This window comes from Rattus rattus, chromosome 17, assembly GCF_011064425.1.
Source record: "Rattus rattus isolate New Zealand chromosome 17, Rrattus_CSIRO_v1, whole genome shotgun sequence".
NCBI lineage: Eukaryota > Metazoa > Chordata > Mammalia > Rodentia > Muridae > Rattus > Rattus rattus.
In genome coordinates this window covers 21,060,445-21,076,014 of record NC_046170.1, presented here as the reverse complement: position 1 = coordinate 21,076,014, position 15,570 = coordinate 21,060,445, and the positions used below count along the sequence as shown (strand labels likewise).

The 15,570-nt window shown below is 48.8% G+C and overlaps 1 protein-coding gene across 1 annotated transcript in view; it reads left to right on the top strand.

Moving 5' to 3' along the window:
* The first annotated feature begins 1,207 nt into the window (after positions 1–1,207).
* The window catches only part of Znf827 (zinc finger protein 827), a 159,604-nt gene continuing 145,241 nt past the window's right edge, over positions 1,208–15,570 (top strand). The window contains exon 1 of the mRNA XM_032888093.1: positions 1,208–1,383. Within this exon, the coding sequence (XP_032743984.1) occupies positions 1,341–1,383 (43 nt within the window). The 5' untranslated portion in view covers positions 1,208–1,340. The remainder of the gene's footprint in view (positions 1,384–15,570) is intronic.

Here is a 15,570-nt window from a genome sequence, read left to right as displayed (position 1 = left end):
GTAATGAAAGTGTGTGGCTTAATGAAAACTGTTGTAGGAGCTCAAACCGCACACTAGAACGGCTTGGGGGTAAGCCTCAGCTACCTGGGTTCCAGGAGTGGGGAAAAGTGAATTACAGAAGTCAGGATCACTGTGTGCACTGTAGGAATATCCTGGCAGTCAAGTCAACCCTCCGGGTGACCTAATCTTAGTTTCCCTCTTTCTTAAGGACCTGTAATTTTAGTTTAGGCTGAATTTTCAAGTGTTAACTCCACCAGACCCTCCAAACTAGTGCATCCATTCCACCCATCCGCTGATCCTACCCTATGCTATCTTTTATTTTTATTTTATTTTATTTTGAAAGATTTATTTTCATTGGGCTGTTTCGAGATCGTGTGCGAGAGTCTGTTATCCTCCAGACTCAAGGTGATGGGGCGAGAGAGTCAATCTTTCAGTTACAAAAGCCTGGGGAATTTTACACAGAACCAAACGTAGTTTAATACACAAAAGAAAGTGGTTAGTGCAACCTATTTCCTTAAAAAAAAAAATCTGTAAAATAATGTTTCAAGAGCGGGGGGGGGTAACTTTTCCACCCCCCCCCCTTGATTGGGCGACTAGCGGGATAAATTCGAAGAAGTCCATCCCACCCCCGCACGCGCGCCCCCCATTCTTTCCAGACAGAGCAGTTGTAAATGCGAGGCTGAGTCCGCCCTGAGAGCCTTAGGGCACCTTCCTCTTTGCTGAGTGTGTGTGTGTGTGTGTGTGTGTGTGTGTGTGTGTGTGTGTGTGTGTGTGTGTGTGCGCGCGTGTGTCTAGCTCTCGCTCTTTCCCTCAGTCTGTGCCTCTGTGTGTGTGTGTGTGTGTGAGTGTGTGTGTGACAGAGAGAGAGAGCGCGAGAGGAGAGCGAGAGAGCGAGCTGCGAGCTGTGCTGCCGCCGCCGCTGCCCTTTGATCCCGACATTAGTGTTAGGGGCTCGGAGACACAGCGCGCGGCCATAGACACCGCCGCACCGGCGCTCATTTATTTATACCTCCCATCACACGCGAGCACAGGACACACACACACTCACACCTATTAGATCCGTTTCCATTGAAGAATATTACGCTCGGGGACAAGCCAGGTGCACGACCAAAAAAAAAATTTTTTTTTAAAAAAAGGAAAAAAAAAAAAAGAAAGAAAGAAAGGAAAGAAAAGAAGAAAACCCCTCTTCTGGCTCCAGGAAACACACCGGAGAGAAGGGGTTTCCCCCTGCCCGCCCCCCAACTACCTCCCCGCTCCTGCCAGTGTCTGCCTGTCTGCCCCCACGGGGGTTTATTTGATCTCACATTAACCAAGGAGGAGAATGTGAGAAAAGGGGGAAAATGCCCAGGAGGAAGCAGGAGCAGCCCAAGCGCCTTCCCTCACGTAAGTCATCCCTTCTCCACCTCCTCCCGTGCCATTTTCTCGCCCTCCCTCTCCTCTTTCCCCTCCGCAGCCTCCGCCGTTGTTTTCTGCATTAGTTTAGGGTTACAGAGGTGAAACTGACAAAGACACAGCCAGGGTTACTCCTCGTTTAGGTCTATGCCGAGGCAGCCATGTTGGTGATGATCAGCCCCGTGCCCTTTCTATTCTCTCTCTCTCTCTTTTTCTTTCTTTCGCTCGCCCCCCTCTTTTTTTTCCTTGAGATCGGGCTTTTCCCCCCTTTCCCTCCCCCTCCTCACTCCGGGTTGCGGGGGAGGGGGCGAGAGGAGGGAGGAGGGGAGTAGTGTGGATGCCGGGTTTTTGTCGCGGGTGGGGGGAGGTGGGAGAGGTTGCAATCTTGAAAAAAAAATAAGAAATTCCGTGTGGATCCCGGTGCACGGGGGTGCGGGGTTGGGGCGCGCGCCGGGCCGAGGCCGTGACATGGCGATTGGGGGGTGTCAGGGCGAGGGCTCGCGGCCGCCCGCCGGGCTGGGGACCGGAGAGGTCGGTCTCCGGCTAAAGGTTGCGCCGGGGTGGGTCGGCCCCGGAGCCGCGGGCGGCTAGAGCTGGAGGCGGAGGTGGAGGCGGCGGCGGAGGGGGAGCCAGGGGCGGTCGAGGAGGGTGTGGGGGCGCCGGGGGGCGCGGGCGGCCGATCGGGGGGCGAGGCCGGGCAGCCGAGCGGATGTGGGGTGCGGGAGCCGCGCCGAGGCTGAGGCGAGGCAGCCAGGGCGGCGCGCGGCGCGCGAGGTCCCTGCAGAGCCGAGGGGAGGGCGGAGCAGGGCTCCCGGCCGCAATAAAATGCGGGGTCAGGCGGAGCAGACGGAGCCGGGGCGACGCGGGCTCGCAGACCCCCCTCCCCGGCCAGCCCGAGCAGAGTCCGCGACTAAAGTGCATCCCAGTCCTCCTGGCCCTAGCCACACACGCCAACTGGAGACTCGCGCCGGGCTGAGCGGCCGGGTCCCCGTCCCCTCCTCCACCCGCGCCTCGGGTCCCTCCGCGCCGCCCTCCCGCTTTTCTTTGCGAGACTCTTAACTTTTCCCCCACTCCCTCTCGGGCTCCCCCCTCGCCCCCCCCCCAAGCTCTCTCCGCTCGGAGTGTTCCGAGATGCTGCTGAAGCTAAAAGTGAAGGAGAAAGAAGCAACTAAAAATATCCCCCCCGGGGCCGCTGGGCTCCTTGAATGCAGGGGAGAGGGGGCAGGGGAGAAGGCGTGGGGCGGGGTGGCGGGAGGAGGGGACGCGGGAGGCGCCGGAGGGAGGGGTCGGGGGAGACGGAGGGTCAGTTTCTCCTCTTCCCCCCCTTCCGCCCCCCCTGCTCCACTCCCCTCTCCTGGGCGGCTTGGCGCTGCTCGGAGCCCGATCCTGCAAAACCCGGGCTGGGGGCAGGAGCGGAGCCGGAGCGCCCGCCCGCCCGCGCGGGTGTCAGGCCGACGTGGTCGGTCACCTGAAGTTCACGGAGGGTGGGGGAAGGGTTAAGGTTATGGTGTCTCGGTTGTATGTGAGCGTGTGTGTTTCCGCCGCAGACGGGCGAGCGCGATCGATCTCCCCCTCGCGAAATCTCCGCGGCGGTGCCCACGCGAAGGGGCCACGGGGCTGCTGCGGCCCGGGCGGGCGCGGTGGCACCGGGAGTGGCGAGCAAGGGCACGCACGGGCAGTCTGCTCCGCAAACATTCCTCTTTTCTTCCCCCTTCCCGGTATGCAAGGAGTCGACTCACAGGGCTAGGGTTGTGCTTTTTTCCCCTTCCTTTAGGGAGAGAGAAAGAAAAAAAAAAAAAAAAATGCCCCGGTGCAGTCCTTTCTTCGCCTGCCCGCTAGAGGTTCTGAGGATAATATCACATATGTAATATATATGCACATAAAATCACTCGCAGGCGGCTGCGAGTGTAGGAAAATTTTGTGCGAGGAGGAGGAGGAGAAGGCGGCGCAGTCGGGGCGGGCAAGGCGGGAGGCTCCGCGCTGCGATTCACAGAAAACTCGCAGCAGTTGGTGGAAGTGTGCGTGCACATGGCCGGGCCGGGCTTCCCTCTTGCTCGGACGCGCGTGGGCAGCGAGGGGGGGGGAGGCTGGTGTCCCGGGCGGGCGCCACCGCGGGAGGCTTGCCCTGCTCGCACAAAATGGGCTTCAGTGTTCTCTGCGAACTTGCCCTTAGATGGCAACTTTGGCAGCTGATGAGCTTGTATGCGAAAACCAGGGCGGTGAGGTTACTTGGTCATTTCCCTTTCTTCTCTTCTCCCCCTGCTTTAAAAAAAAATGTTGGCGGGGTTAGAGGGAGGGTGGGAGAGAAGGGATTTATCAGTTTCGGCTGAGACGACTGGAACGCCGCCCCTCCCGTGGTGTGCAGTGCAGTCGGGCAGCTGCAGCCTGCCCTGCCGGTGACCTTGACCCTGACCTCCTGCGACTACCCTCTGTCTGAGAGGAAATTCAGGCTCCATTTTAGCTCCGGTGTCTGGTGGGCCTCTCCCGCGGGTTGCTGCCTGTTGATGAAGTTTTATTTTGAGAGTGGGCTCCCTACTCGTCCTGAGATTGAATACTGTTATCTACTTAAAAAAAAAAAATCGCCTCCCTCTTGCAGTCACATTAAGCCACTTTAACCTAAGTAAGAAGCAATTTACTTTTGGAAGCACAGTAAACGTTCCTGCCTTCACCCCTCCCCCCTTCTTTTTAAGGGATGCCTTAATTTGTAAAGCGTTTCCACCTCTTTTTGCATTGAATGGATTTTTTGTGTGCATTTGTGCTGCCTTTTCTAAGCGAGGTTTACACATGTTTTATAAGCAATTTACATTTTGACTAAGAGCAATTTCTGGGCAAATGGGGTATTTTCCAAGTCAGTCATAGTAACCCAGGGCTAGCTAAGAGCTCAGTGAGGATCCTAGAGACTTGAAAATGATATACAGACATAAGGCATACTGATTTGGGGGGAAATGAATGTTAATTTCCGTTTAGTACAGAATAGAGTTGTAGATTTATGGTCTAGTTTTCAATACTGAACTATTTTTTTTTAATTCCTGTGTGGGAAAGGGCTCCTTCCCTGGGAGAACCCTGCTGTATCAAGGTTAAAATACAGTCGAGTCTTTGGATTAAAGGTGCCTGTTAGTATTAGAGACAATCCTAAAAATCGCTACCTCCCCCCCCCCGCCCCCACAGTGATGTTTTTTTAGGTTAGGCAAGGAGGTGGTTTAATGAATGAACTGGGGAAATTTAAATTGCTTATAAGGCAAAAGGACCTTTTTGAGTAAATGCAGAAGTTATTAAAGCCACTATTGATGTGTTGATTTAAGAATTGATAGAACCTGTAAACATTAAGAAGTGCAGCATGTGCGCACACACACACACACACACACACACACACACACACTCTCTCTCTCTCTCTCTCTCTCTCTCTCTCTCTCTTACTGTTTGAATTTGTAGAACAGTTGAAATACTTTCCATTTTCACCAGCAACCTTGGCCCTTGCACTCCTAGCAATGGGACACCGTTACCACATACAGATGTTGTCTATGAGTGGAGTCTATTTCTTACATTAGACAATACTATCTAGGAACAGTCTGGCCCTGCAAAGCCCACTGTCTTCCCACAGTACAGACACTGGGGAACCTGGATAGTCCACCCTAGAGTGGATTAGTCCTGGAAATCCAGGCGAGCACTTGGTATTATCTGATACCAAGTCTGGGGTGAGCCTTGGCTCCTGGCACACAGTACTAGCAATTCCCCAGGCTGGGCTCCGGCCTGCTAGGGTTTCCTAGCTCCTTCTGTTCAGCTAGACACCCCTGGGACTGTTCAGAACCGAATTAGCTTTGGAGATGGGCGAGCCTTTAACCTGACACTACTAACCTTAGCTTTGGGTTTCTGATTTAAAATTCTACAGTCATTTCCTCCTGGGCCTCAAAAGTAAGGGGAGGAGGGGAGTATGTGTGTGTGTGTGTGTGTGTGTGTGTGTGTGTGTTCGCACATGTGTGTCGTATTTGTGCTACATGGGACGTCTCATCTGTACTAGAAAAAGGTAGTGTGTCCTGTGAAGATAAAGTAGTCCTATTTACATGTCATAGAGAGGGTCTGTAGTATCTTTCGGAAGTCCCACCCAGCCAAGGAAGTTAAACCTTGAAAGGTAGGTTTAAAATTATTATTCAAAATTAAGGCCCCTGTTTCTTGGCTTAATGCAGTAATTTTCATTTTGGGACTTAAAAATGTGACTCAACTGCTGTTGGTGGCTCTTCCACAAAAGTTCTTTCATTAATAAAGTCCAGCCTAGAGGTTCTTTGAGCTGAAGCAGGCACTTGTCTTCATCAGGATCCCAAAGAGGGTAACCTAAGAAGGGTCTGTCAGCCTAAGAAAGGGAGGCTGACTCCGGGGCTCTGTGGCAGGCCTGGGCCTTTCAAACACTGTGTTTAGGATCATGAGGCTAAGAGGGATGGGTTCAGGAAGGTTGTTTTAATGCATTTACTGTATCTGTATGTCCGTAACCCATGGCAATCAGCACTTTAAAATTTCACCATTAGCATCAATTCAGCCATACGCGCATATGGGCTTGGATTCTATTAAAGTTATCAGTGGGAATTTGCCTGATACCTACTCCCCAGAGGAAGCACGAGGGAAAGTTAGTAAGACGGTCCTTTCTCAGTCCAGTGTTCTCACTCAGCCATGGGTCAGATCAGAGCAGGTTAGAGCAGGTTAACGTTCATTAACAAAACGTTAGCAAACTCTTCTCTCCAGCAAAACCAGGAAGCAAACTGACCAGATTGACCAGACAGCGACTGGATTCTTTGTTTATGCTTTCATGACCCCCCCCCTACCCCCACCCGTGTGTGTGTGTGTGTGTGTGTGTGTGTGTGTGTGTGTGTGTTCTGCTTTTATTTCTTACTAATTTTTGCAGTGACCAAGCACTATGTCCTGACTAACCCATGGGAAAACATTCAGCCTGAAGTAGCAGACTTTTCAGAGCTTGTCAGGCAGGTCTAATGATTCTGATAAATGTAATGATTTTGGGGATCACTGGTACCTGCTCCCAAAAAGAGCATCATGCATCCCTGGGACCATAAGGGATGATCGCAACAGCTTCCTGTGAAAATACAGAAGACGGTTCAAAAATCACATCCCCTCTAATGCTTCAAAATAGTTTCTAATAAAAAAATTGATTTTTAATTTATCTGTGCTGCCATCTCGCTCTCAAGACGACACAGCTGGTGTGAGTTGACAAGTCTCTCCACAAAGTGTTAATAAATCATGCTGGAGAAGTCTAAATTGGACAGCTTTCTGCTTGCCTGAGTGCCGCTGCACATTTCATAGTGGAGGATCTTTGAATGGTCTCTGTCAGAGGGGTTCGAGGGAGCTTTTGAGACGATCTCCACTTGGGGAGATATGCAAAACTCAGACGGACAGTTGTGTGCTCCAAGGAGAGTGTGTGCTGGGATACCCAGGCAGGTCCCTGGGGTCAAAGCTGTTTTAAAAAGTTGTTTAAAGAGTCTTATTAACTACTGTCCACACGGATTTGTAGAAAAAGCTGTATTAGAAATAGGTGGTGCTGGCCGGGGCTGGCAAAGCAGTTTACTTGGTAATCCCAGAACTTTGGACTTAGGTTGTGTCTGCACACATGAAGTTTCAGAACATGGGAAAAGTTCTGTCCTCTTGTGCTACCAGCTCTGTTCAGTCACTTGTCAATTGGATGAGCCAGTGTCCCAGTTAATTGAGATTGCTGTAACAAGATGCTTTTGGCCAGGTGCTTTATTAGACAACGCATTTTTTTTTTTCTCATAGCCATTGAGGTTGAAAAGTTCAAAGTCAAGATGACCACAGATTCAGTGCTATGTAGTAAAGACTCCCATCTCTCTTCTGACCCCGCTGTCTTCAGGTGTACTCACACAGTGGAGGGGTGACTAAGTTGCCTGGGGCGTCTTTCATCATGGTTCTGCCCTGTGACCTACTCACCCTGGTGAGACCTTCCTCCTGATACCATCAGACCGGGATGAAGTTCCAGTATAGGAATATAGGATGTAAAGATTCAGACTATAGCCCAGGGTCTGCTGGAAAGAATGGCGGTGCCCACATTGCTGCACTGTGTGACATTTGTTTAGTGGCTCTGACTGGTCACCAAGGCCATCAGCAGGGCTCAAATGGCGCCATGTTACTGCAGCGAGGTTAATAATGCTTTATCCCTCATTTGAAGCAGCCCTTCCCCCATTCTTCATTTTCAGATCCCTAGTGGAGTTTTAGGATCCGAGAGGCAAAAGCAACAAAACAAGCTGGTGTTGATCTTCCTATTCTGATGATGTATTAGTAATTTTTCTGTAATTTAATCAGATTGGCTGCAGACCAAGATAGTGAGTGCACGTATGACCTACAGAATGGGACTTTGGGGGATGTTAAAGGATTTTTAGCATGAGAATTTACTAGGCTGTGGGCCTTGTGGTAAAGGAGTAGATTTTTGGTTTTTACTTATTGGAAATAAATCCAGGGCCTAGTTATGGTAAGAGGGGTGTGTGTGTGTGTGTGTGTGTGTGTGTGTGTGTGCGCGCGCGCGCATGCGAGTGTGTGTATGCATGTGTGTGTATATATGTATGTATGTATATGTATGTGCACGTGCTTGTGTGTGTGTGTGTACATGCGCTCAGGCACACTTGAGTGCAGGCCCATGCATTCTTTTGACTTCGTTACTTATTTTGGCCTCGGTCATGTACCTTTAAAATCCCATTTTGGGGCCAACCTTGTGACTGTTGCTCTTGCCCCCTTCCACCCAGTCTTTCCTGCCTCCTCCTTTGGCAGGCGTAATTCATACTGTCGAGGGCGAAGTGTACAAAACGCTTCATAGTAACCGAGATGTCTCCTGTCATATTTCATAAGAAAATAATGTGCAAAGCACAGACCTTGCAGACGCTGAGACTGCTTCGCAGGCTGAGGTTCCTAGCCTCTATCTCCTGTCTGTTGAAGAGTAAGTTTGGTATTTCTACCCTCTGTCTGAAAATTATGTTTTTTATGATACTGTAAGACAGTGTATGAGTAGGTGCCAAAGTGGGGGCCTGTCTGATGGCTCTTGTGCCCTCCACTGACCCAACTTGGATAGAACGGATGCAGACCCAAGAGAGCTTCATAGGTTAAAATCCAGCTCTGGCTTGATGCTAATCTTAAGTCACATGTTGTATATTACTGTTTGTTTACATTCTAAGAGTCAGATTCGTGGCGCGTGTGCATGCGCGCGCGTACACACACACACACACACACACACACACACACACACACACACACATACTGTACTGTGGTCAACTTTATGAAGTGCACAGTGAGACCCACCCATTGCCTGAGGTCAGAATGTGGCCATTAGCAACTCTACTTTTCAAATAGTGACCTAGGGTTATAGTAAATAAATTCGAGGAGACCCAGGGTTATATTAAATGCAAGGGGACTCTACATGCCTAAAGAGGACTGTCCAGTCCCTTATAATTAAAAAAACAACGGTCTCTCCTCTTTCTCTCTCTGTCTCTACCATCCTCTCAACTCCCTCCCCATGCCCTGAATAAACTATTCTATACTATATAAAAACAACAACAACAACAACAAACAAACAAACAAACAAACAAAAAGCAGCCTTTCTCACCAAAGTTCTGCCTCTGTGGTTTTTACATGACCAAGTGGTCTTTGCCTGTATTTTGAAGAAAACTCAGCCATTGAAAGATGTGGCTCAGTAGTAGACTGTTTGCCTACCGTGCATGAGGTCCTGGGTTCAGCTCCTAGTGCTGGCCCAGGAAAACCAAACTCAGCCAAGTTCTCTCTACCAGAAAGGAATAGATCAACAGGCCTAGCATGTGAAACCAAACCCTGATAAACTCAGTCTTTTTCTGTTAATTCCTTCATAGGTCAGAAAAGTTAGACCCCATTAGAAGCAGGGTGTGAGGGAGCAAAAGCAAGGTGAGAGAGAGGTGTGGATCTCAGGGTGAATTGTTTGGAGTGCTCTGAAGGAGTTGGCCTTCAAAGGGGACTCAGGAAGGCCAGGGGAAAACGATCTTTTACACGATTGATCAGTCGTACTCAACTTTATCCGAGCCTTTGAAGCAGCTACTGTACTTGTGGAGGATGATAGATTTTTCTCAAGTTAAGGAGTCTGGTGGTGGATTTTAAAAAGCTCTTCTTTTGTAATGAGATGGAGAAAATATCCCCAGCGACTTGGCCTCTTTTCCTTTTGCTGTCTACTATGTAAGTAAAAACAAAGGTCTCATGTGCTTCTGAAGTTGACAGGGTAGTGGTGAAATGTGCAACCTCTTGTGTGGGGTGGTTCAGATCCCAGCTCTGCCACTGGCAAGCTGTGTGACCTTGGACCAATGACTTACCTTCTCTGTTATCCATTTCTGTATCTTCAGAGTGGGCATTAGGATCGCTTAAATACATGTGAGTATTGTGTGCATATACAAAGTCATGCCTAATTAGTGCCTGACACAGAAAGAATGGAACATATACTTAAGTATACAAAATGTATTTGTATGCTTAGGTTGTGATTAGACTAACATTCTGATCTCAAGCTTTATGATGGTTTCAGTGTTTTTAATTTCTATTTTTTTTCATAGAGCTCATTAGTGGGGTGAGTAGTAACAATATAATATGGTAAAGTTCATTTACGAAGCTATTATTGTAGGGCTTGACTAACACTTATTCTGCAGGCCAACAATGTTATAATAGGCTGTCGTTAAAGGAATGAGTTCCTTTGTATGTGTGATTTGGCAGAAATCATATCTAAGTTGTGTAATAACCATATGAATTATGACAGGTCTTTACTCAGAGGTAAGGACAATGAATCCTCTTACAGTGACCTCCAGCGAAACTGAGGGGAGGAGAGGCGTTTAATGAAGGTCTGTTAGTCATTCATTCAACAGGCAATGCCTGGATTAAAATGACCGAGAGGAAATTGACACTGGGTTTTCCATATGTCGTTTGGGTCATAGTTCAGGGTCTATGAACACACAGTCTGCTGTTTCTAATCACAGGGAGCCCGTCTAAGGGAGCGTATTCCCACGGACCTTAAATAAAGTCTTGAAGGGTGTGTGTCTGTTGCATGGTTGTTCGTGTCAAAGGTCACAGACAGGCGTCATAGTAGCGTGTTCTGCCCTGCACAATGTTTACTTCAGACAGAATTTTGGAAATTGGAGGTTTTACACACACACACACACACACACACACACACACACACACACACACACACTTCCAGCTTCTTTTGAACACTTGGAAGAGCAAGCAGCACTGGCCTACCTCACCACATGGCTGCAATCTGCTGCAGTCAGTGGGGCTGTCCCCTTTCCTGGGCACGGGTTCATCAGCCTGCCACAATTCCTGCAACTTGGCCACCATGTCCCCATATGCACGTACACCTGCCCACCTCCCCCAAGGCTCTTCCCTCGCCATCCCTGAAGGCATTTGGACGAGAGACTGTTCTGTGTTCTGAAGCATTTTCTGATCTTTTAATTGAGCACCGTGTCAAAGGGTTCCGAGAACCATATTGCAGGGTGGAGTTCAAGAAGCAGTGCGAGGCAGGGGTTCAGGGCCTGGCTGTGCCACATTTTAGCTCTGACAGTAGCAAGTGGTTCTGTCTTGTTTTCCTCACTTATCCATGATTGAAACAGGTTCTAAGGGAACTGCATAAGCTTCTACACATGGGTTTTTTTATATGCATGTACTGTGCACATAGTACATGCTGACGGTATGCACACACCTGAATTATGTACTGATTCTAGTTGAGGAACTCAGGGATTTCTCATACCATGCTTGGAAAATCTTGCTTGCCCTTCAGTTTCTGATCACTGATCAGTTTCTGGGTGGCTCAATAGTTCTCATGTGTGGCTGTGCCTCAGATGGGGGTGTCTTGAAGACACAAACACCACCAGACTTAATTCAGTTGGCTTAGAGGTAACCTTTTTAAAATTAAATTCCCCAGACATCTGAGTGAAGAACCAGAGTGGAGGATTCCTGAATTAGCCAGGACTATCCCACTCTGGGGTGATGTCATCCCAGCCACCAGGACATGAGATGCTGGGCCCAGACAGGTTAGTGACCATACTTTGTTAGCTCTTAAAACCAGGGCTTGAGTAATTGGCTCCAGCTTGTCCAGGCTGGAAAACAAAGACCTGGAGAAGAACTGATGCTGGTCAGAAGAACAGATTCACAAGTGTCTACCCCACCCACAGACTGGTCTTCTCACTCTTCTTCCCACCCAGACTTCTCATGGGCTCCGAGGCCTTGGGAGAGTGAACTTCTGTGCTGCTTCCGTAATCCCATCTTGTACTAATACTATGCTAGGCTAACATTTTGTTTATGGTATGCCTTTGGTTCCCTGGGGCCATCTGCATATGAAGCACGTGGAGGAGAGCAGCTTCCCCTAGCAGCTCAAGCATCAGCACTGACATGGGCAGGACACTGCTGAGTGTAGAGTGGCTGAGGGCTGTGACACCTTCCTGGGTCTCACTGTTTAAGTCATCTTGGCACCTTCGCCCCAGCTCAGATGATGGAGTTCTTGGATTTGCATGGATTCTGAAAACTGTCACTGATGACATTCTTTCCTTGAAGATCCTAGATATAGGCTTTTGACATTAGACAAAGTGGTAGGCAGTGCATTGGGGGGCCTGACTCCTGTGCTCCCTAGAGCGGGCGCTGCCTCTGGGGTGGGCTAGAACTAGACTTCTCTTCTGCCCTGGTTTGGTTCCTCCAGCTGTCCAGCAGGCCTTTAGAACAGGAACCAGAGCTGTATGTGGGAGGGAGCGCTGTTAGGGAGACATATACTCCAAAACGTGTTACTGAACTGTGTTTCATGTCTCCACCCAGAAAAACTTCAACTAAGAACTTACTGACCTTAGGACGAGAGGGATCACATTATAGGGAAGGAGAGACTTCACCACTCCAAAGCCATGTTTGGGTAATTAGATTGCTTGGTTACAGCTGGGGCTCAGGCATTTGTGGGGTCAGGGGTGTTTGTCTTTGTTTTTGAGATACTGGCTGGCTATATAGTCCAGACTGGCCTTGAACTCACAATCTCCCTGCTTCTGCATCTCTCATGCTGGGATCATCCTCTGCCCCATCACGCCCAGTTTACACGTGTTTAGGTAGAAATCCTATGGTCTTCCTAAAACTGCAACCTGAGAAAACTTTGATGAGATGAAGACATGTCGAGTGAATGAATAAAACAAACAGAAAGCGATCTGTCTCTGAAACAGAGATCTTGACTGGATGAGGAGGCTGGCTCAGCCACCCGCCAGGAGGGATTGCCGAGGGCGGTCCAGGGGTTTGGAGAGCGATGGGAAGACATGTGGATGTACTTTTATTAACTGTATTGGTTTTGGGGGGATTAGTGCTGGAGGTAGAACCCAGGATTTGTGCACCCCAGCATGTGTTCTGCCACCGAACCCCACCCCTTTCAACCTATTACTTTAGAGCTTTATTTAATATGTTGGAATAGTTTGCCCTCATGTATGTATGTGCTCTGTGTGATTGCACAGAGAGTAACCCACAGAGGTCAAAAGAACGCCTCAGCTCCCCTGGCACTGGAATTACAGATGGTTGGTTGTGAGGCTCCTGGTGTATGCTGGGGACTGAATCTAGGTCCTCTGCAAAAGCAACAAGTGCATCTAACCGCCGAACGGTGTCTCCTGCCCCTTGTATTGGCTTCTAATGAAAAAAGCAGCACACACTTAATATAACTAATTAACGCTAGATATAAATGTTTAAAATGCGTTACGTTCCCTTCTCCCAGCTCCCATCTCCACTGTAATCAAGAAATAATACTTAGAACCCAGCCTCTGGTTGAAATGTGGATGGCTCTGCACACAGAGCTGCCTTGCGGGATTTAAGGGCTGCTTTCAAAACCAGGGTGGCTACGTCACTCTTGTCAGTGCCTGGACTCACATCTGCAATATTGAATCCAGATTGGATGCTCGGATTTAAAGGTGATGATAAAACACTCACCAGAAGGGAGGCACAAAGATTGTCGTAGACTCTCGAAGTCATCATCTGAGGAATTAATTACTGAGTCAGTCTGGAGTGTTGTCTTATCTAGAGAGAGGAGTGGGGGCGGGTCAAAATCATGTGTGGCATCTACAGCTGAAGGCATGAAGAACTGTTGGGTGCGACAGGGGTGATGTTCTCAGAGTCATCGTCTGTGTAACTGCGGCTTTTCTTGAACATTGCTTCCTTTGGTCCAGAAAGGAAGTGTTTACACAGGGGATTGGAGTGGAGTATGGAGAGTAGTGTGGGGCACCTGTGGACAGAGAAAGAGATGGGGAAGGATTTCCCAAGTTCGGCTTGAAAGTCGTTTTCATAAGTTAACGAGTTGCTGGGCAGAAAAATGTTCCAGTTAAGTTTCGTCTGCTTAAATGGAAAGTTTTCAGCAATGGTGGGAGGCACCTTTGATCCCAGCACTGGGGAGGCAGAGACAGGCAGGTCTCTAAGTCCAGCTTGGACTAAGGAGACAGTTTCAGGACAGCCAGGGTTACATAGAGTGGCCCTGTCTTGGAAAACAACAAGGAAAGAAAGAGAGAGACAGTGTGTGTGTGTGTGTGTGTGTGTGTGTGTGTGTGTGTGTGTGTGTGGTATTGAATAACAAAAGCAAACAACAGAACCCGTTCCAATGGGTGCAACGATGACATACGCCTGTGATCTAGGTCTTGAGAGGCTGAGGCAGGAGGATTATGAGTTCAAATCAATGAGTCAATCAGTCAATATGTAGACAAAAACAAAACCTCTCCCTCCCCCTCCAAAAACTGTCCAACATTGAGTAAACCCTGTGTGTATGGAGAAATCGGCTTAACTTGTCTGTCAGGAGTGGATTTCTAAAGATTTCTATTAGTTTGGGGGCACAGAAGCAAGAAGTACTAAACTCTAAAATAATCTTGTTCATGAAGAAGAGTTCTATAAAGGAGATGCTGCTCCCGTGACCTTCTACTGTCAGTGTAGAACCGGAACTTGTTCTTTCCCTGGGGACACCTCTTTCAGTAACTGAGCTGTTAGTCTTTAGGAGTTTGGATGTATGGTCGCTGGCAATGTGGAGCTGGGCTTTGAAATCCTGTGGGAGCTAAGTCCCCATGTTCTACTACTCCTCATGTTAGTGGCATGGACGTAAGCACAGAACTCGGACACATTCGTCCTGCCACAGTTCTTTATGCAGTCAGCAGACACATACGAGTAGACATTTTAACAACCATGGGACAATACTCTGTGACTTTGTATGGGACGATATTTTTATGACTTTGATGTGTAGATATTTATGGGGACACAGTCTAAGAGTGGCAGGTAAAAGACTCTGGCAGGGTAGCATCTGAAGCAGCCATTTAGATGCTGAGGATAGAGGACATTCTAAGTAGAAGAAATGACAGCAGCCAACCCAGAATAATAAGGGGCCACTAAAAGAAGGGTGTTGCAGAATTAGTGGGTCCAAATGGAATGACAGAAGGCAGGGCGAGGATGGTGAGAACTGACTCCTAAGATTGTGCTGGCTCCATGTGGGGTGTGTGTGTGTGTGTGTGTGTGTGTAGCTCAGAAATTGGCTGGGAAGTGTGGACTTCCCTGTGATAAAAATGGGAATGGAGGGTATGGGGCTTGTGAAGGAGGTCGCCTTTTAAAGCAGAGAGATCTCTGTTGAAAAAGCCTTTAGGATGAATGGCTTTGAATCCCATTACTGATAGCATCAAGGAGGGAACCCTGCCCTAGGGGCGCTCCTGGGGACTTGTGCCTCTGTAAAGGTTTGCCTCCTTTCTTGCCTCCTTTCACCTCCGGCATAATTAGCCAGAAAGTTCTACTGCAGGGCCTACAAGGATGGCTCAGTGGATAAAGTGCTTGCCATTCAAGTGTGAGGATCCACAGTTCAAATCCTCAGCACCCACATACAAACCGAGCAGGTGTGGCCTACCTGCAATGCCAGCACTTGCAGGGTAGAGATGGGACCTTCTGGGCAAGCTGGATAGCTACATTGGCCAAATTGGTGAGCTCCACCTTCAGCGAGAAACCCTGCCTCAGAGCAATAGAAGACATTTGGCACCAACTTCTGGCTTCCCCATGCATGTTTACACACGTGTACATGCGCCTGTAGATATGGGACACCTGTGGAGAAACAAAGTTCTAGTGTGGTGCTTTTTACAAGAGTCGTGCCTAATTTACACATATGTAATGATGCACCATGAAAAAGGCTGAGGG